General features: G+C 49.7%; 1 protein-coding gene across 6 annotated transcripts in view; it reads right to left on the bottom strand.

Moving 5' to 3' along the window:
* Window positions 1–20,338, bottom strand: part of LOC139436092 (glycoprotein Xg-like) — a 55,745-nt gene extending 35,407 nt beyond the window's left edge. For 3 of the 6 annotated variants that reach the window (XM_071213470.1, XM_071213465.1, XM_071213466.1), the window contains exon 1: window positions 20,210–20,338. In XM_071213470.1, the coding sequence (XP_071069571.1) occupies window positions 20,210–20,270 (61 nt within the window). In that variant the 5' untranslated portion in view covers window positions 20,271–20,338. The remainder of the gene's footprint in view (window positions 1–20,209) is intronic. The other 3 variants (XM_071213469.1, XM_071213472.1, XM_071213468.1) reach the window with 1 other exon arrangement.
* Between the last annotated feature and the right edge of the window lie 1,809 nt (window positions 20,339–22,147).

The following is a 22,147-nucleotide window of genomic DNA, read 5'->3' as shown; positions in this document are numbered from 1 at the left end:
TCGGACTTGCTAAAAATAAAAAAATAAAAAATAAAAAAAAAAGGAAGTCTGGAGAGAGATTGAGACTGTATTTGTTTTTTACTGACTCAACTTGGAAACAAGCTTAAATGGATTGAAAAACTAAAACAAAACAAGCTGTAGGCATGGGGGGTGGGGGGTGACAGTTTCCAGGTTCCTTTGGGGGTGATAAAAATGTTCTAGAATCGGGTAGAAGTGACGGTTGTACAGCATGTATTAAAAATCGTGGAATTGTGTGCTTTAAAATGGTCAATTTTATGTCGTGTACATTGTATGTATCACATTAATTTTTTTTTCTTTAAATGAGCTAAGGGCGGGGAGGGCTGCACCAACTTCCTTCCCTGCCAACTACAGTCATACTTTCCACATATTTTCTTTTTCCATTTGCTGCCTCTCAAATTAGAGAAGCCAAATATAAGAAAAACAACAACAACCTTTGTGATCCTGACCAATTTGAATCCTATCTTTTGGTAACAATGTTCTTGAAACTGCTTATGGAGATACACTTTTTATGCCATACAATTTATTTAAAGTGTACCCTTCCGTGGTCTTTAATATATTTACAGATATGTGCAGCCATCACCACAGTAAATTTTCACCACCCTAAAAGGAAACCCTGTATCCATTCACCTGCTACTTCCTTTTCCCTCCTCCCCCAATAAACCCTGATCTCCTTTCAGTCTCTACAGGTTTGCCTATTCCACACATTTCATATCAATGGAATCATAGACTTGGGTGCTTTCTGTGCCTGACTTTTTTCACTCGGCATGGTGTTTCCGAGCAGCGTTGGACCTTTTTCCTGGCTGCATACTACTCCACCACATGGACGGCCCCTTCTTGTTTATCCACGGGGCCCCACAGTGGTCCTCCAGCTCCCCTTCCCACCAGGTGCTAAAAGGAAACAGCTCCTCACTTCCTGCAGCCCCAGAGCTCTGGAGCCTTCCCTACAAAGCCTTGCAGGACACAGCTTTGCCTTCGTTCCCACTCTGGTCCAGTTTGCCGTGGAGAGAGACCCCTCCCCAGGTGACTCCCCTCTGCAGGCTGCTAACGACGAGTCCTAGCACCCAGCTCCAACGTCCTTGCAGAGACCCCAGACCCAAAGGGTCCACCATGGGATCAAGCATGGCCAGATCAAGCCAGTTCCCCCCTCCCCCAGGATTATGTGGCCTGGGGGCCAGCCCCTCCCTGGGGAGCTACCCTCAGGGTACCCCCTTTTCTCCCTCCCCCACTGCCATGTCTCAAGCTTTCCTATGGCCAAACCCACCTGCTCCTACTTGGCTAAAAAAATTCTCTCTCTTCCACATAACCCACAAATGAGCCACACGGCTGTTGGGACACGTTTGAACAGCCACGACGCTTTGCCTTCAGCGGCAGTTTGATATTATTTATGAACCGCCCCCCCCCAAAAGAGAAAGATTATGTTTGTGAACTCTTCTGTTCCACTGGGCGTGATACCCTTTGATGGTATTAAGTTCAGATGTTTTAAGTTTACTTGACTAAGTCGATTTAGAGCCTTTGATTTGGCCACATCAGTAAGGCGTGACTCAGATTACGTCCTTGCCCCCTTGCCGGGGCTGATGTAAATGGACACTCACTCAAGAAGACACACAGAAGAGGAGAAAACTTGGTCATTTGAGTTCTGCCACGGGACGGAAAGGAGAAGGCTCAAACAGCTAAAGCCCAGAGAGAGAGATGAGCCATTTGCCTGCTAGTTTGCAGCCAAAGAGAACAGAGCAGCCGAGCTGCTGAAAGACCTGGAAAGAAACAAGCCCTAGGCCAGCCTACAGCTGGGATCAGAAGAAGCTGAGACCAAGGAGCCTCAAGGAAGGAGAGATCAGGCAGGGATTGCCCGCCATCTTGCAGGTACGGATCGCCCGCCATCTTGCAGGTAGGGATCGCCCGCCATCTTGCAGGTAGGGATCGCCCGCCATCTTGCTCCAACAAGTGGCAGCTGACTTGGATGAGAAAACACCTTGAGTTGGACTCTTTAGGGCCTGGTAACTGGTAACTTAAGCTTCTACCCCCAAATAAATACCCTTTATAAACGCCAACAGATGTCTGGTACTTTGCATCAGCACCCCCTTGGCTAATACGCTTTTCTACCCAATCAAAGGCAGGGCCGTACCCCACATAGATAAGCCCACTTCCCGCCAAAACTCCCTCTGTGCCTATTTTTGAAATGGCTTCATGGAAAGCTGAATGATGCCCAGATCAAGTGGGAAACCCAGAGAAGCAGGGCCAGAAAACCTAACTTTAATTTTACCAATTTAAAAAATTTTACGGAGCCCAAATTTGTGTAACATTAAAAACATCATTTTATTTTTGTTTGTGAAGCATGCACTTTTATTTTTTTAATTTGATTGCTGCATAAAGGTTTCTTGGGAAATAAAAACACAAGAAAACCTATTACCAAACAATAAAATAGAGAGTCACAAGTTTACACCATGCACCCAATGACAAAACAGCACAATTCCCGAACTTCTTTTATCCACAAATATTTTCCATAAAACTGAGCTGCAATTCTGGACATTTTGCACTCCCCGCAGTGTTGTGGATTTAGTTGTTTCCCATGAAATCTTAAGTTTAATTTCCAACTCCACATCCCCTACATAGGACCATCTGTGGACAGAGGGTTTTTGAAGACGTTCGTTACAAAAATACATCATTTTGAAGTGACCAATTCAGGGGCATTTAGCACATTCACAAAGCTGTGCAATTCTATCTAATTCCAAAACGTTCTCATGACCCCAAAGAAAATCCCATCTCCATTCCCTTTCCTGCAAGCCCTGGGCAATCACCAACCTGCTTTCTACCATATGGATTTACCTATTCTGGGCATTTCTGATACATGGAATCATCTGCGTTTTAATTTGCTGTCTGCAGAAGCAAATACCGGTCAAGGGGTTGGCTTAAACAACGGAGAGTTTATTGACTTCCGACTTTGAGGCTGGAAGAGATCCAAAGTCAAGGCATCCTCAAGGCAACATTCTGTCTCCCAAGGCTGCGGTGTTCTGGGCTGGCTGCCAGAGATCCTTGGTTCTGGGCTTTTTCACATGGCTATGCACATGGCAGCCGCTGCTGGCTTCTCCCTGCTCTTCCAGGTTCAGCCTCCAGCGGCTCCCTCTTGCTTCCTCTCTCTTTCTATTCATTCCACTTATAAGGGACTCTGGTAAGAGGATTAAGACCCCTCCTGAACGAGGGGGGCCACACCTTCACAGAAGTGGCCTCATCGAAAGGCCCTACAGGAATGGGTGAACTTGAAGAACATGTGTCTCTGGGGTCCAAAGCTGCACCACAAGACAGATCGCAGTCCTTGGTGTCTGGCTTTTCCACTCAGCCTGATGTTTTTGAGGATCATCCAGTTATGCAGGAGCTGAGGGTCCAGCTTCCTTCTCTGCACCCCACATGGCCCACTCCCACAAAGTTTGCTGTCCAGGCTTCCAAGGCTGAGAAATGTAAGCATGCCTGCACCAGGGGCTACCAAGACAGCGCCTGTGGGCAGGGGGCGGAACAAGGAGACTGTGGTCCTGAGCAGGTCCTATGAACTCCTGAGAAGTTGCACGCATTTTCGGGTATTCGAGCATTCAATTCTTGCACCCAGCCCTGGGTCTGGTCCTTACCAATGCTTGCTCATTTCACCGAGGAAGAGCCTGAGGTCCCAGGAGGCCAAAAACTGAGAGCAAGTAGTGAGAAGGGATGCATTTGCACTGCCTGGGCCTCTCTCTGTGGTGGGTTGAATTTCCCCAAAGAGACATTCCCTGGTCCTGGGAATTGAGGGTATTGAGAAACAGGGTCTTTGTAGAAGGATTAGGATGAGGTCACATGGAGTCATTTCCCCTAATCCAAGCTGAGTGGTTCCCTTTTAAGAGAAGACCCAGGAGAGTCCACGTGAAGACAGAAGCGAGATGAGAAGATGCAGCTACAAACCAGGGAGCTCCTGAGGCCACCAGGAGCTGGAACATGAAGACAGAAGTGAGATGAGAAGATGCAGCTACAAGTCAGGGAGCTCCTGAGGCCACCAGGAGATAGAAGAGGCAGGAGGATGCTCCCCTGGTGCTTCTGGAGGGAGCATGGCTGTCCATTCTGGAGAAGCTTTGGGTGGCTGAGCCTGGGGTCCACTCAGCCCCTGGTGGAAGCTAACCAGGCTGCCATGGGGGTGGCTTTGGGAACTCCTGGCTGGGGAGCATGGCAACCTGGAGAGTGCCTACCCAGGAAGGCCAAGCCAGGTGAGGGGTGGAGGTGCTGGGCTGGAAGCTGGTGGCTTTACAGGTAAAATCCCACAGTGCCACGCCCTTCTTCAGGGCAGCTGGCCCCTCTCTTACCCCTTCACCACTGCCCAGTGTCCACGGCCCAGGGAGGGCCAGGATCCCACTCAACATCTGTGGACCCCCGGGTGCCAAGAGAACTTGCTGCCGGGGCGGCCAACTGTGGATGGGCTAGCGTGTGTCACGTCCTGTGAGTCGGGTGGCAGGTCCTCAAGTGGAGTGGCACTTCCCATGAGTGGAGTGGCATATCCCAGCATGGTGTGACACATGGCATGTTGCAAGATGATGTGGCATATTCTAGAAGTGGAGTGGCATGTCCCAGCATGCCATGGCAGCCACCTATGCATGGAGTGGCACATCCTGTCATGGTGTGGCACATCCCAGCATGCCGTAGCACATTTTGTGAGTGGAGTGGCATGTCCTGTCGTGGAGTGGCACATCCTGTCATGGTGTGGCACGTCCCAGCATGCCATGGCACATTCTATGAGTGGAGTGGCATGTCCTGTCATGGAGTGGCATGTCCTGTCATTGTGTGGCCATCCCAGCATAGTGTGGCACATCCTATGAGTAGAGTTGCACATCCTGCCCTGCTGTGGCACATCCCAGCATGCCATGGCACATTTTTTGACTGGAATGGCACATCCTATGAGGGGAGTGGCACATTCTATGATTGAAATAGTACATCCTTTGACTGGAGTGGCACATCCTATGAGTGGAGAGGCATGCCCTGTCATGGAGTGGCACATCCTGTCATGATGTGGCATGTCCCAGCATGCCATGGCACATTCTATGAGTGGAGTGGCATGTCCTGTCATGGAGTGGCATGTCCTGTCATTGTGTGGCCATCCCAGCATTGTGTGGCACATCCTATGAGTAGAGTGGCATATCCTGTCATGGTGTGGCACATCCCAGCATGCCATGGCACATTTTTTGACTGGAATGGCACATCCTATGAGTGGAGTGGCACATCCTGTCATGGTATGGCATGTCCCAGCATGCCATGGCACATCCTGTCATGGAGTGGTACATCCTATCATGGTGAGGGATGTCCTATGAGTGGAGCAGCACATCCTATGAGTGGAGTGGCATGTCCTGTCATGGAGTGGCACATCCTGTCATGGTGTGGCCATCCCAGCATGGAGTGGCACATCCTATGAGTAGAGTGGCACATCCTATGAGTAGAGTGGCACATCCTGTCATGATATGGCACATCCTGTCATGTTGTGGCACATCTCAGCATGCCATGGCACATCCTGAGTGGAACGGCACATTCTATGACTGAAGTGGCACATCCGACGAGTCGAGTGGCACTTCCTGTCATGGTGTAGCACATCCTATCATGCTGTGGCACATCCCAGCATGCCATGGCACATTTTATGACTGGAATGGCACATCCTGTGAGTGGAGTGGCACATCCTGTCATGGTATGGCACGTCCCAGCATGTCATGGCACATCCTGTCATGGTATGGCACATCCTGTCATGCTGTGGCACACCTCAGCATGCCATGGCACATTTTATGACTGGAATGGCACACCCTGTCATGGAGTGGCACATCCTGGCATGGTGTGGCATGTCCTGTGAGTGGAGTTGCACATCCTGTCATGGGGTGGCCTGTCCTATCATGGTATGGCCATTCCAGCCTGCCATGACATGCCCTATAATGGAGTGGACAGAGTGACACATTCTGTCATGCTATGGCATGTCCCAGCATGCCATGGCATGTCCTATGAGTGGACTGGCACATTCTATGACTGAAGTGGCACGTCCTGTCATGGAGTGGCACATCCTGGGCACATCCTCTCATGCTGTGGCACGTCCTGTCATGGAGTGACCATCCCAGCCTGCCATGGCATGCCCTGTCATGGAGTGGCACATCCCATCACAGAGTGGCACATCCTGTCATGCTGTGGCACGTCCCAGCATGCCATGGCATGTCCTATGAGTGGATTGGCACATTCTATGACTGAAGTGGCACGTCCTATGAGTGGGGTGGCACATCCTGCCATGGAGTGGCACATCCTGGGCACATCCTGTCATGCTGTGGCATGTCCTGTCATGGGGCGGCCATCCCAGCATGCCATGGCATGTCTTGTCATGGAGTAACACATCCTGTCATGGTGAGGCCATCCCAGCATGCCATGGCATGTTTTGTCATGGAGTGACACGTCCTGTCATGGGGTGGCCATCCCAGTATGCCATGTCATGACTTGTCATGGAGTGGCATGTCCTGTCATGGTCGGGCCATGCCAGCATGCCATGGCATGTCTTGTCATGGAGTGGCATGTCCTGTCATGGTGAGGCCATCCCAGCCTGCCATGGCATGTCTTGTCATGAAGTGACACATCCTGTCATGCTGTGGCCATCCCAGCCTGCCATGGCATGCCCTGTCATGGAGTGGATAGAGTGACACATCTTGTCATGGGGTGGTCATCCCAGCATGCCATGGCACACCCTATGAGTGGAGCGGCACATTCTATGACTGAAGGGGCACGTCCTATCAGTGGAGTGGCACGTCCTGTCATGAGGCCATCCCAGCCTGCCATGGCATGTCTTGTCATGGAGTGACATGTCCTGTCATGGGGTGGCCATCCCAGCCTGCCATGGCATGCCCTGTCATGGAGTGAACAGAGTGACACATCCTGTCATGGGGTGGCCATTCCAGCATGCCATGGCACACCCCATGAGTGGAGCGGCACATTCTATGACAGAAGGGGCATGTCCTATCAGTGGAGCGGCATGTCCTGTCACAGTCTGGCCACCCAAGTATGGTCTGGCACGTCTCCATCCACTTGGATTGATGGATGCCCATCCAGGGCTCTCATGGCCCAGCATCCAGCTATGCCCCTGGCTTGGCAATGTGGAGTCCAGGGACCCTCCATAGCTAACAGGGCACTCTCCCTGCATCACACTACAAATCCTAGGCGTCCAGCAAGTCCACAGCCCACAGCCTCCTTGGTCTGTTGCCCTCTACCCCACCCACCGCCACGGAGAAGCCTGAGCTACACGCCCCTGGGCTCCCTGAGATGCTGCTGGGGCAGCTCCAGGGCTATCTGTAGCCCATCAGGAGACCCTGGATGCCCTCTTCTCATTGACGGTCCCTGGTGGCCACCCTGGAGCTCCCAGCCCACTCCCCCAGCCAGCTGTGTCTTAGCCCAGCCCCCAGCCAGGTGTGTCATATCTCAGCCCCAGCCAGGTGTGTCATATCTCAGCCCCCAGCCAGGTGTGTCATATCTCAGCCCCCAGCCAGGTGTGTCTTAGTCCAGTCCCCAGCCAGGTATGTCTGATAACAGCCCCCAGCCAAGTGTGTCTCATCCCATCCCCCAGTCAGGTGGGTCTTGTAACAACCCTCAGCCAAATATGTCTTATCCCAGCCCCACCCAGGTGTGTCTTATAACAGCCCCCATTCAGGTGTGACTTATAACAGACCCGAGCCACATGTGTCTTATCCCAGCCCCCAGTCAGGTATGTCTCATTCCAGGACCCACCCAGGTGTGTCTTATAACAGCCCCAGCCAGGTAAGTCTTATCCCAGCCCCCAGCCAGGTGTGTCTTAGCCCAGCCCCCAGCCAGGTGTGTCTTATAACAGCCCCAGCCAGGTGTGTCTTAGCCCAGCCCCCAGCCAGGTGTGTCTTAGCCCAGCCCCCAGCCAGGTGTGTCTTAGCCCAGCCCCCAGCCAGGTGTGTCTTAGCCCAGCCTGCAGCCAGGTGTGTCTTAGCCCAGCCCCACCCAGGTGTGTCTTATAACAGCCCCCAGTCAGGTGTATCTTAGCCCAGTCCCCAGCCAGGTGTGCCTTATAACAGCCCTCAGCCAAATAGGTCTTATCCCAGCTCCCAGTCAGGTATGTCTTAGAACAGTCCCAACTAGATGTGTCTTATCCCAGCCCCACCTAGGTGTGTCTTATAACAGCCCCCAGCCAGGTGTGTCTTATCCCATCCCCCAGTCAGGTGTGTCTTATCCCAGCCCCAGCCAGGTGTGTCTTGTAACAGTCCCACCCAGGTGTGTTTTATAACAGCCCCCAGTGATGTGACTTATAACAGACCCCAGCCAGATGTATCTTATCCCAGTCCCCAGCCAGGTCTGTCTTAGCCCAGCCCCACCCAGGTGTGTCTTATAGCAGCCTCCAGTCAGGTGTGTCTAATCCCAGCCCCACCCAGGTGTGTCTTATCCCAGCCCCCACCCAGGTATGTCTTATTCCAGGCCCCACCCAGGTGTGTCTTATCCCAGCCCCAGCCAGGTGTGTCTTTTAACAGCCCCATCCAGGTATGTCTTAGCCCAGCCCCCATCCAGGTGTGTCTTAGCCCAGCCCCATCCAGGTGTGTCTTATCCCAGTGGGAAGGCAGTTTGGGCCACCTTCCAGTTGTCTCAGAATTAAGACCCACCCCTTCCAAGCCACTGCCTGGCCCCATCCTTTCTCAGCAGCCCCCAAAAGATGCTCCGATGGCCCTGAGGGACGGAGGGTGGAGAGGAATGAGGTGGGGGGGGGCCTGCAGGAAGCTGAGTTCAGCGGTTTTCAGTTTGTTTCAACTGGGGAAGTTGCCGCAAGTGGGAGAGTGAGTCATGGGGTGGGCCTGCATCTGCCTCACCCAAAGCTTGTGACACAAAGCGAAATCTTCCAGCCTGCCAAGTGCAAAAGGGCGGGTCCTGTGTGCCAGGAAGGAATTCCAGCCAAGTGCCTGCTTCTCGCTGGAGGGGCAGCTGTGCGGACAGTGCTGGGGTCCCAGGTGCTTTCTGGGGGACGCACGGGCTGGGGATCCCCCTGGTAGACCTGAGAGGAAGGGCTGCAGCCCCAAGGAAGATGTTTTCTCTTTGGCTTCTTTCTCACGCAGAGCAGTGGAACGGGCAATCTGTTTCTGATTTTATTTTATTTTTTCCCCCTCTAGCAAACTCAGCAGCTTTTAATCAAATCCCCATGTTCTGGCTCCCTGAGGCCCCAAAGGGATAGCCGCCTCGTGCCCTGTTATTCTACCTCATCCGACATTCTGGAGAGGTGGGTTGAAACTGGCCAGTTAGCCTTATACAAGAAATCCCCCAAAAACACAGCTTCAGGGCTGCCCTTAATAGAAAACCGCCTTGTGCCTTGCGTGGCACTTGGAGAAATTTTTATTGTCCCCAGGGAAGCAATCTCAGGGCTATGCCCTTCCCAGTCCCCTGGGGTCAAATTTCTCTCCCTGCAAGATCCCAAGACGGTTTAAATTGGAGTTGTCTTGCCCCGGCATTCTTGCTTCTAGTCAGAGCAGCCCGTCCCTACGGCAAACGGCAATTCTGCCAAGAAGAGAGCTGTTGTGATGACAGCAGTAACACTAGGAATCAGACACTATTTGTGATCAATAAAGAAAATCCACCTGCAGGCTGCCAGGTGGAGCAGGAGACAAACTCAACACATCCAACCCACCCCCTTCTCCCTGAATTATTTAGTTTCACTTAATGGAGAAAAAAAAAATCAGCCCAGGCAGGCTCGGAGGGGGAAGAGGAAAAGAGCAAAACACATTTCCTCACGGAAACCCGGGCACCAACGCCAGTCATCCCCCGCAGCGTCGAAACGCCACTGAATTTCATTATCGTCCGGAGCATCTGTCACGGGGCTTCCAACAGCCGCGTCCGGCAGACAGACTTTTGCAGTTTATCGTTCAAACCAGCGGCCTTTGACTCAGCTGGGCTGAATCCTGGAGACACGCCTCTCTTTCCAGGCAGTTCTTTTTATTTCTTCACACAACATTTTACCCGTCTAGCCCACCAGATGGCAAATCAAGTCACTTTGCATCTGCATCTGCCCTGCTCCACCTTGAGGAATTTTGCAGGACCCCTGCCCTAGAATTTCACATGCCCAGAGGTGGGATTCAGAAGGCAACGAGCGTTGGTTTCCTTCAGGCAAATCTGCACATTCCCCTCTAACTCTGGTTCAATAGTTCAAATACCCATAGGTGTAGAAAAGCGGCCGCTCAGATGAAAACAGAAAACAAGACAGCCATTTCCTAGTCGATTTTGTTCACTAATTTCTCAGGAGGTTTCAGATTCCGGCGGGACAACAAACACTGCTCAAGAGAGCTGGGTTCTCAGCCTCAGAATGGACATCAGTGGACTGAGAACCTCCCACGTGGACCGTGTCCAAGCTGGAACCCAAACATGCGCCCCCACGTGCAGCTGGAACCCCCCTGGAGATGAGCCACCGCCCCAACTGGGTGGGGTCCTTGAGCCCAGAACGCCCCACGGCCTCGGCGCCAGGGGCTGCGGTGGGCTCACCCCGGCCGCTGAGCCCCTCCTGGTGGCCCTGTCCCCAACTTGATGGCGGACTTCCAGCCCCCGTGAGAAGAAACGTCCGTTTCCAGTCACCCGGTCTGCGGCACTTTGTTGCAGCATCCTGGAAAGACGATGTCCGTCCTGAGATGGTGAGGGGAGAGAAACGCCGTGGCACATCTGGTGAAGTCACAGCGGCAGCGTGTCTTCCCCCACTTGGGGTCTGAGTGAAGGTGTGGCTCCTGCTCCAGCAGATCTGGGGTGGGCCGGGAGGCTGCGTCCCTCACCAGCTCCCTGGGGAGGTGGGCACTGCAGATTTGGCACCTCAGTTTGCAAAGTGGGGGGCCAAGGTTGGGAAGGTACATGGCATCCTTTCGGCCCCTCTTTTTTTTTTGTCTTTATTTATTTTTTTAATATTACATTAAAAAAATATGAGGTCCCCCTATACCCCCTACCCCCCTACCTCCACTCCTCCCCCCATAGCAACAACCTCCTCCATCATCATGAGACATTCATTGCATTTGGTGAATACATCTCTGAGCGCCACTGCACCTCATGGTCAATGGTCCACACCACAGCCCACACTCTCCCACAGTCCACCCAGTGGGCCACGGGAGGACATACAATGTCCAGTAATTGTACCTGCAGCACCACCCAGGACAACTCCAAGTCCCGAAAATGCCCCCACATCACATCTCTTCCTCCCACTCCCTACCCCCAGCAGCCACCATGGCCACTTTCTCCACACCAATGCCACATTTTCTTTGATTACTAATCACAATGGTTCATGAATAGAATATGAGTAAGTCCACTCTAATCCATACTCTATTCCTCCATCCTGTGGACCCTGGAATGGTTGTGTCCACTGCACATCTATATCAAGAGGCGGCCCCTCTTTCTTAAGGATGATGTTTCCACCTCCAGGTGCCCTAAATACCCTCTTTGCAGCATGCAGGTGGTCCTCCACCCAGGAGGACAAAACCTCCATCAGGTGGGGCTGGTGGCCAGCTGAGACCCCAGCTGGCCCCTGCTTATGGCTAGAAGGGAAAAGATGTCGGGTCCAGCGTGGAAAATGCCATGGATGGAGCCTGCAGAAGGCAGTTGGGCTCAGCTCCAGTGCAGCCTTGAAAACACCAAGAGAAGGTAGGCTCACTCCTTTTGAGAAAATCCTTGCTTCATCACTTTCCAAAATGCCTGAAAGTGTCTCCGGTGGAGAGGGGGGCTTTAACAAAGGATGGGCACTTTTGCTCTCTTGCAAAAAAATAAAAAGCATGCTTCAGATGGGACGTGAACAGGCTCAAGAGAGTCCAATAAGGGAAGTGGATTTGGCTCAACTAATAGAGCGTCCGCCTACTACAGGGGAGGTCCAGGGTTCAAACCCAGGGCCTCCTGACCCGTGCGGAGCTGGCCCATGCGCAGTACTGATGCGCACAAGGAGTGCCATGCCACACAGGGGTGTCCCCCGTGTAGGGGAGCCCCGCACCCCGTAAGGAGAGCCGCCCAGTGCAAAAAAAGCACAGCCTGCCCAGGAGTGTCACCACACACACAGAGAGCTGACGCAGCAAGATGATGCAACAAAAAGAGATACAGATTCCCGGTGCCGCTGAAAAGAATGCAAGTGGACACAGAAGAACACACAGCGAATGGACACAAGCTGCTGATAACTTGGGGGGGGGGACGGGAAAGGGGGAGAGAAATAATTTAAAAATAAATCTTTAAAAAAAAGAGAGGGAGTCCAGCAGAACCACGGCAGGTGTGTGTCACCTCCACCTGTTATGGTTCTCCACCTGAGCTATAAAAGCTGCTGAGGTTGCTTTGAAGAGCTGAGTGAAATCACCCGGGCTGGGGACTGGACATCAGCTTCTGAAGCTCACCAGGTGATTCGGGGCACCGTTCTGGAGGAAAGACCGCCCCCCCCCCAACTGGCTGAAGCTGAAGAAAATAACCCAAGAAGGAGGATGGAGCTGGGAGTCTGTATTTTAACCCACTTCCCCAGGTGGCCATGCCTTCCAGTTTGCCAACAGCCACCCTGAAGGATCTGAAGTCTGAATAGACTGTTTTATTCCTAGTGATAATAAAGATGAAAATATCATTTAAAAGGAAAACAAGATGCATTTATCTAATTTTAAGAGGATGCTCTTTGGGTTAAAAGCACTATTTTGCTCTTTTTTTTTTTTTTTTTAATCTAGAGAATTATTTCCTTAGCAGTCCCCTGCAAAATCAACTGGTCAACCTCAGCAAAATTTGCTTTGCAGGACAAGGCACCTGGTTGACCTCAGCAGAAACCTGTTTTGAGGACAAGCCAGCTGGTCGACCTCAGGATCTGCTGAGCCCTTGACATGTATCAACCCTTTGTTTCTCACTCCTCAGCAATTTCAGCAGCAGCTGTGCTTACCAAAAAAGCAGCCCCTTGCACGTACGCAGTATATGGACAGGAACACTGGGGCAGCAAAAAGATTTTAATGGTGCCAGCCATGCCCAGCAGGCAACAGACACACAGAAGTATTTCTGGGAGGCGTGGACCTAGGAGATGCTGAAGGCGGGGAGAACCTCACACCAGCACCTTCGAATCCTCTGCAGAGTCTGAGTCGAGGAGGTAGAGCCAGGGATTTTCTAATGCCAGCCTTCAATCTCCAGGGTCCCCTTCATTCAGGGCTTGGATTGCAGAGCTTGGAGTAGAGCCTTCCTGCGATTAGAGTGGACTTACTCGTATTCTACTATAGAACTATTACGACTAATAATGGAAGAAATTGGAGCAACGATGTGGAGACAGTGGCCACGGGAGTTGCTGAGGGCAGGGAGAGGGAAGAAGAGGTATGATATGGGGTGTTTTCGGGACTTGGAGTTGTCCTGAATGACATTGCAGGGACAGATGCTGGACATTGTATGTCCTGCCATAACCCACAGAATGGACTGAGGAAGAGCATAAACTACAATGTAAACTATAATCCATGCGGTGCAGCAGTGCTCCAAAATGTATTCACCAAATGCAATGAATGTGCCACACTGATGAAAGAGGTTGTTGATGTGGGAGGAGTGGGGTGGGGTGTGGGGTATATGGGAACCTCTTATATTTTTTAATGTAACAGTTTGTGTGATTATACATCTTTTTTTAAAAAGATGATAAACTTGTCACACATTTTTTAGAAATCTTCTGGATGAGAAGACAAAGTCTTGGATTCTAGAATGCCCTCTGGGCCCTCCCCACAAGGAGGGAGACCCTGCACCATCAAATTTCTCAACCCATGGCACTACTAAAATTTGGGCTGCACAAACCTCTGGATGCTCTCGACACAGTCTGCTTCTAGAAGCTCGATGGAAGCCTCACATTAAGAAATGTCCAGACAGCCAACTCTGCATTGGGCACCCATGCGCCCATTCCCCTTTGCCACCACCCCAACGGCATAAGCCTCACACATAAGCTGGCCCCTGGTGGGAAGGGTCCACCCTGGCCCCAGCCCTTCATCCAGAGAGGACCGTTTGCTTTCAGAGAGGAAGGGACATTTCCTCGTCTCTGTGGTTCTCCAGCTATTAGCTTTGATATTTTCCAAATGTTTCCACAGCCTTATGCCACAAAGTCTGCAGTTTGCTGAGCTGGAAACACGTGCTGCCCTCCACCCCTGACCAGCCAACAGTGAGAGCTGTGCTACATGGAAAGGGACCCTGTGAGAGTGTCCAAGCCATTTGGAAACAGCCCCATGGCCCTTGGCTCCTTCAACTTTACAAGAGAGTAGGATTTCCCATGTGGCCCTCTCCCTGGCTCAGGAGGTGCCCACCAGCAAGATTTCCCACTCTGGACATTTGGGTTTGGATCATTCTCTGAGAAGCATGCCTGGTCTCCACATACTCAATGCCGGGAGCATCCCCTCCTCCACTCCAGACATTGGCCATGATCAAAATCACCCCAATTCAAAACCAATGATTCAGAGTGAAGCTTAAGGTTGTGAGAAGCGTCAAGTGGGAAAAGGGGAGAGGAGGAAGGAGATATGTGTATCGATTATCTCCTGAACGGAGCTTGAAATTCAGGACTTCTCAACTAGAGCGGCATTGACATTTGGGTCCAGATGGTTCTCCAGGTTGGGTCCAGATGGTTCTCCCAGTTGGGTCCAGATGGTTCTCTGGGTTGGGTCCAGATGGTTCTCTGGGTTGGGTCCAGATGGTTCTCCGAGTTGGGTCCAGATGGTTCTCCAGGTTGGGTCCAGATGGTTCTCTGGGTTGGGTCCAGATGATTCTCCCGTTTGGGTCCAGGTGGTTCTCCAGGTTGGGTCCAGATGGTTCTCCAGGTTGGGGTCCATTGTAGGATGGGTGAGCTGTATCCCTGGACTCCACCCACTCAATGCCAGGAGTAACCCACCTCCAGATGTGACAATCAAAATGCCCCCAGGGCTTGCCACGTGTCAATGGGAGGGGCAATCGCCCCAGGTTGGGAACTGCAAGGCTTCTCTACCCGAGGGTCTCCCTTCTGGTGCCATGGTACATCCCTGGATGGGGACCCCCAAGCAATGCCCACCACAGCAGGGACCCCTGAGCCCCATCTCAAGGAGAAATGAGGTGGCCCTGCCATGCAGTCCTTCTACCTGAAAATCTACCCCCAACCCCAGCCCAGGCGTTGCCCAGGAGCTTCTTACAATGTGAATCCCAGGGCGCCCCAGTGCCTCACCCCACACCCCGGGAACGAGCACCTCCAGGGCGGGGCCTGGAATGGAGCCTTTTTGGGTGATTCATCTGCACATCGAGGCTTGAGAATCAGCCCATGCGATCACCAGGCAGGTTCGGCCACGGTAAATCTGCAGCCGGCCAGAAGGCAGATAACAACGACCCATTTGCCAACTTCCACACCCATCATAGGTCAGATCACAGGGTCTTGTGGGGGTAGATTTGAGGGAGGAGTCAAGGGGGGGAGCCCCCAGGTGTACCCCAGCCCAGGTTCTGATTGGGTACCTCAGCCTCTTCATAAGCTAATTGCTCTTGAGTTAAAGCAAAGCAGCCCCTGATGGCTCAAGAGGAAGGGAGCATGAACTTTCGAGCACAGCGCTTGGCTCTTACTCTTCAGGAGGTGCTCGGAAATATTCTGCCTGGCTGTTAGGAGCGATGAAGGACATGCATCCTTTTTAGATATGTGTTTGTGCACGGAAAAGCTGTTCACAGCTTATACAAATGCACATGCATTCTTACTGACGCTTGAGAAGAGAGTAGTACACAGGAGAGAATGAATGAGCGTGCTGGAGCCAATTTAAACCAATACATCGATGGTATATACATTATAAATTATATATTATGCATTTATACTGTAAATTATACAGTTTGTATTATACGTTATCTATTGTATACTATACATTACATATTAAACATTTTATTTAATATACAACTTACTATATAGTATACACTATATACACTATATACTACACAGTATATACTATGCAGTATACAGTATGTGCTATGTGCTACATATACTATATAACATGTAGCATATAATAGTATATACTATAGTATATGGTATATATGTCATAGAGTATATATAATATTACATATAATATATAATATACAGTATATATTATAGCTTATATAGGATATAAGTATAATATTGTATCCTGTATATTAGTGTGTATTATATTATATATTATACATTGTATTTTATACATTTTATATAATATGCAAAATATATAGAATATAGTGTGTAGTATATGTGGCAATTATATATTATGTACTACATACACTATATAGTACATAATATATGCTATAATATTATATACTATATACAATCTGTGCTATATATTATACACTATTTACTATACACTAGATGGCATATATATATTATTTACTATGTACACTAGATGCTATATATATTATATACTGTATGTATTTGCTGTAATATATACCTAGTTTTCTTTTTTCTCAAGGAGCCAAGCATCAGCCCCTGTGGGATTTCCATTTCTAGTTCTTCCTTTCTGGTTCTGGTAAGCTTCTAGAAGACTTCATTCTATATCCTGTCCCTTCCAACTCATTCAGGCTGCACTGCCAGGACTAATTAAATACAGTCACACCTTGGGGCCACTAGCCATAACCCCCTAACTACATCCTCCTACCCCAGGGACATTAGCTCTGACAACACTGTGTCCAGGGCCCTGTAACAAGCATCACATCAGCCTTGCAAAATATTTTGGGACCCAGTGGTCTTGCTCAGTCAAAACTCTCCTAGGTTTTGGGTCACAGAAGAGTCACAACTGTAGCAGAGACAATCACTGGTGCAGGATGTCAGAGATGGGGGGAGGTGTTGGGAGGGGTTCACCTGGGGCATGTCTCTAAAGCATTTGAATAGGTTCAAGTGTTCCTGGGGTGTTGTCTTGAGGGGGTGGAGATCCAGACAATAACTGAAATAATATTGAATTCCCCTAATGGGGGGTCCTGCTATAGTCTCTAATAGGATGACAAGAATCTCCCGAGTACAAGAGCAGTGCCTAGTGAAGGAAGACAGACACTATGGCAGGCCCTTCATATTGATGACTGTACTTAGGAACCTTTTCTTGTGAAATTGAAACAGCCTAGTATTATGTATTACCTAAGAGTTACCTCCTGAGAGCCTCCTTGTTGCTCAAATGTGGCCTCTCTCTAAGGCAAACTTATTATATAAATGCACTCACTACCTTCCCCCACCATGGGACAGGACTCCCGGGGATGAGCCTCCCTGGCACCAAGGGATTATTACCAACTAGCAATGCATCTGGAAAAAACCATAAGGGGGAAATGGTAAATACAAATGAGTTCTTATTGCTAAGAGATTTCAAAGTGAGTTGGGAGGTCATTCCAGAGGTTATGTTTATGCAGTCACAGCAGGATCTCATTGACTGCCTCAATAAATATTGCCTCAAGTAGCAGGGCTCCTGAGGATTCTAGAGACATCCAGACACTATAAGCAGGGCAGACAGCTCAGGAATTTGGCACCCTGTGGGTGGATCTTACTTTGGAATTTATGCTCCCCATTGTAACAGAGTTGGACTCGTGTATAGTTACCCTACACATGGCTCTTCTGCCCTTTTTATTTGAAACCTATAATTAGCACTCTACTTGTTAGATATATGTCCCAGAGACTTAGCTCTTTGGTCCATTCACGTGCCAGTTGAGCCCTGAATCTCAGCAGAGTTGCAACACCTACTCATCAATTCATTGGACTCACCCAGGACAACTAATAAGGAGATGATGATGGACAACACCCATCCTAAGGAACAGAGAGTGTCTACAGCTGCAAGCAAGATAGTTCCTTCCATCTGTCTCACAGGGTTTAAGCTCCCTCTCAATTAGAAAGAGAGTGGACATCGCCATCCCCAAATCCTCAAGGTTGGGGACTGAACATTGGACGAAAGTAGACTTATTATTATTCTACTATAGATATTAATATTCTAGCAATGGAAGAATTTGTATCACTGATATAAAGATAGTGGCCACCAGAGGTTCTGAGGGGAAGGGGAGGGAAGAATAGGTGTGACATGGTGCATTTTCAGGACATTGGAATTGTCTGGCATGACATTGCAATGATGGATATATTTATTATTACTTATTCTGTCATATCCTACAAAATTGTGTGGGACAAAGTGTAAACTATAATATAAACTATAGTCAATGGTTAGTCAATGCTTCAATATGTGTTCACCAATCGTAACAAATGTACCACGCTAATGAAGGATGTTGTTAATGGGGAAAAGTGGGGGAGGAGAAGGGGTATATGGGAATCCCCCTATTTTTTATGTAACTTCAATGTAATCTAAAACTTTTTTAAAAATAAAAAAATAAAATAAAGCCCTCCTAGTGCTGGCTGGGGGCATAGGGGAGGGGGCTTCCCTGTGAATTAAATCAGCCAGGGCTCAAGGCCAGGGGTCCACTGGGCACTTCTGATCCCTAATTCAGCCTCAGGCCACTTCCAAAATCCTTCCATTCTGACTTCCAGAAGGAGACGCTCAACATGGAGTAGGACAGGCATGGAATTCAACAAAGACGAGAAGACAAGAAAGGGGGCAGCCTCTTAGCCACATGAGCCCCCTGACCTCCAGCAAGTGGCTCAAACTGTGGACCACCAGCCCCTCCCCGTGAAGGGGGGCCACGTCCTTTAAGTTACAACATATTAACCCCACCCCCCATTAACCGCGCGGGCGTGTGAGGGCGTGCGCGTTGGAGCACAGACACACAAGAACCGGCTGTCTGATTTTTACCAACGGTGGCACCTCAGGCAAACGACCGAACCGCCATGTGCCTCAGTTTACCCATCCGTAAGATGGCCCCCACAGAGCACCCACATCCTAGAGTGGAGAGAGAATTAAAGCAGTTGGTGTGCGTAGCATGTTTGCAACAGGGTCTGCACATAGGAAACGTTGATGCCATAAAAAGAACCCAATGTGGATGACGAGTAACAAACGTTGGCCAACCTCGGCACCTAACCCTTTGTCTCTTGCGAAAAATGTTTGTTGAATGAACTTTGTCAAGTCACAGGTTTCAATGAGCCAGAAGGCAAAAGAAATGATTTGGTGTCCAACTAATCACAAAGGATGGAATATACTATCCATTGAAGGGAGTGAGTTTCCTGAAAGCAAAGGGTTGCTCTACAGTCCATATCATAAAGAATAACGTTATCAGCCATGCATTTCTGGATCACTGCCGTATATCTCTGCATAAAAGCAAAACTCCTGCTTCAACGCTTGTGTAAACCACAAGATAAACATCTTCCTACCAACAGAAGCTTCTGTGACTAGTTCACCGCCGGCCCCACATGCTGGCCATGATATAAAGATGACATGGATTACTGGGTAGGTCTCACTCAAGATTTTGGGCTCCAAGAACTGGGAACAGCCCCCAGGTCCATCTGGACCATAAACAACCAACTCCTGGTTTAATAATATGCATGTCCGAAAACAGGATAAACAGGAAATGCCACCCTATGAAGATCTGAAGGAAATCTTTTAATTCCAACACAAGGCTTCTCACTCTTAAGGTTCACTTGGATATTTCAATGCCCTAGAATTGGAACATTAAAATGACAAAGGACATCACTCGCCATTCCAACCCTACATCTTAGGAGTTCATGATAGCTCCTTAAGGAGTTTTCCCCAAATGAACAAAAAAAAAAAAAAAATCTTGGAGTCCAAGAGAAAGTCTCCAAGCTCCTATTAAAATCCTTGATGTGAAAAATTTTAATTTTCAAACATGAAGTATGACACTTACGGAAAGGATTACAACAGCTGGACAAATGCCGACCTTTGGTAGAACCCAATGTTTTGTAAGTCAACCAAGAAGATGAAGTTGTATCTCAACTGTATTTTTACCTTATAAAAAGTCAGAGCTAATATCTTAAATTAGAAATGAATAATTTAAATATCCCACATGCCCAGTGGTGCTTAAATCGTGGAGTGTAAACAGCCCAGTTTTTAAATGCGTGAGACGCTCTCGTTTTAGATCAAAGCCACAGATCGTAGTTAATTTTCACTGGCTCTCGGTTAGCATCCTGCATTCCCAGCTCTGATTCCCAGATCTAAAACGGGGCCCCTCTTCTCTCTCCCCAGCCGTCATTTTCAGCTTCCTTTCTAAGCCAGTCTGGAAAAGTATAACAATTGACTTAGCAGAAACTCCTTCAGAAGACGTTTTTAAAAGCCACAGAAGGCAAGTCCACACCCAGCAGTCGCCCCCAAGCAGAACGAGCGCTTACCTCTGGTGTGCATCAGCAAACCCAGGAACACGAGGCAGGAAGCTCCCTTCCAGATCCCCATCCTTGGTGTCGGGACCACAGAAAGCTAGCAGAAGTCCCAGCCCACGGCGAGGTGACCCCACCCACGTTGTTTGTTGACTTCCGGTCTCCCAGGGTGGAGAGAAGAGAGGCGGTGCCTTCAGATGGAAAATATTAGGCAGATAGATTCCCATCTGCCAACTCCACAGCCAAGGGCCAGAGGGACGAGTGCGTGCATGCCGAGGAATGTACAGGGACAAGCCTCTGTGACCTGGACACACCCATCAGCCCAAGAACCGGTGAGGAGGGAGGCCGGGATGCCACCCAAGCACCAATAAGCACCCTTGGCTTCTGGAAGCCAGCACACCCACCCAGTTCCTGATCTTGTAGGCGTGGGAGCTGTTGCAAGCTCAAAGGAACCAGCCACTGGCTCAACAGATGCCCTACCAGGTACAGCATCACCTTCAGGACAGGGTAACCTGGTGAGACCAGGTTTTGGACGAACGCACAGGTAAGCACCTGGACCTGAGTCTCACGTCTCAGCTTTCGCGACTCACAAGCTCTGATACTTGGAAGGGTCTCCTGCCTTCCCTCAGCTATCAGTGGGCGGGAACATTGGTGGGAGCAAAGTAGAAGATACCTGCCTTTTGTGCATCCACCTGAGCAGCACTAGAGCTGATGGGAAGACCCGGATTTTAAATTCCAGGGTTTCCACCCCCTGGATGTGCAACATCAGGCAAGTTGTGCCTTCATTCAGCAAACGTTTGATGCACACCTGTTCCAGGTACAGTCAAGGTGACAGATACACAGAAGTGAAGAACTCAAAGAGGTTTACTAAAAAGAGGGGCATGCAACTAGTGAAACCAGACAGGTGTCATAGAGCATTATATCATGGGAGGGGATGCCTACTCTGGGTTTTGGGGTACCTAGGAGATCCTGAACTCAGCTTGGCATCAGGTAAGTCATCTGGAGAGAGTAATAATTCCACACTCTTTTAAAGGATGGGAAGGGTGGTGGCTTGGAGCTAGGTATCCAGAAAAAAACACATTCTTAAGCTTGATCCATTCCTGTGAGTGTGAACCCATCACAAGCAGGAAGTTTTTGTGACTTCAGTTAAGGTGTGGACCAGCTCAATCAGGATGGGTCTTAATCCTAATACTAGACTTCTTTATAAGCAGAGTGAAACTCAGAGAGAGAAAGCTACAGAGGGAGCATTCAGAAACTGGAAGTCAGTGGAACCTGGAAGAGAGAGAAGCTGGAAGAGTCCGCCATATGCGTGGTCATGTGACAATCAAGCCAAGGACCAAGAAAGCTAGAAGAGTCCGCCATACGCGTGGCCATGTGACATTCAAGCCAAGGATCAAGAAAGAAGCTGGAAGAGTCCGCCATATGCGTGGCCACGTGACATTCAAGCCAAGGACCGAGAAAGAAGCTGGAAGAGTCCGCCATATGCGTGGTCATATGACAATCAAGCCAAGGACCAAGAAAGAAGCTGGAAGAGTCCGCCATATGCGTGGTCATATGACAATCAAGCCAAGGACCAAGAAAGCTAGAAGAGTCTGCCATATGTATGGCCATGTGACATTCAAGCCAAGGACCGAGAAAGAAGCTGGAAGAGTCCGCCATATGCATGGCCATGTGACTTTCAGGAGAAAGATCAAGGATGATTGGCAGCCAGTCTTTGGGAAAAATGCATCACCTTGATGATGTCTTGGTTTTGGACTTCTCCTGGCCTCAAAACGGGAAGCTAATAAATTCCCCGTGCTTAAAGGTCAACCCATTGCCTAGCATTTGTTTCTGCAGTGAGGAGATGGAAAAAGGTATGCATGGAGGGATGGATATTGTAAGCAGAGAAAAGCCAGGGGGACAAGGCAGGTTGGAACCTGAGGTCTGTCTCTAAAAGGTGTTGTATATATTGCC

This window comes from Dasypus novemcinctus, chromosome Y, assembly GCF_030445035.2.
Source record: "Dasypus novemcinctus isolate mDasNov1 chromosome Y, mDasNov1.1.hap2, whole genome shotgun sequence".
In the NCBI taxonomy this organism is placed as follows: Eukaryota; Metazoa; Chordata; class Mammalia; order Cingulata; family Dasypodidae; genus Dasypus; species Dasypus novemcinctus.
Note: the sequence above shows the minus strand (reverse complement) of the source record. Positions and strands in the feature narration are given on the sequence as shown.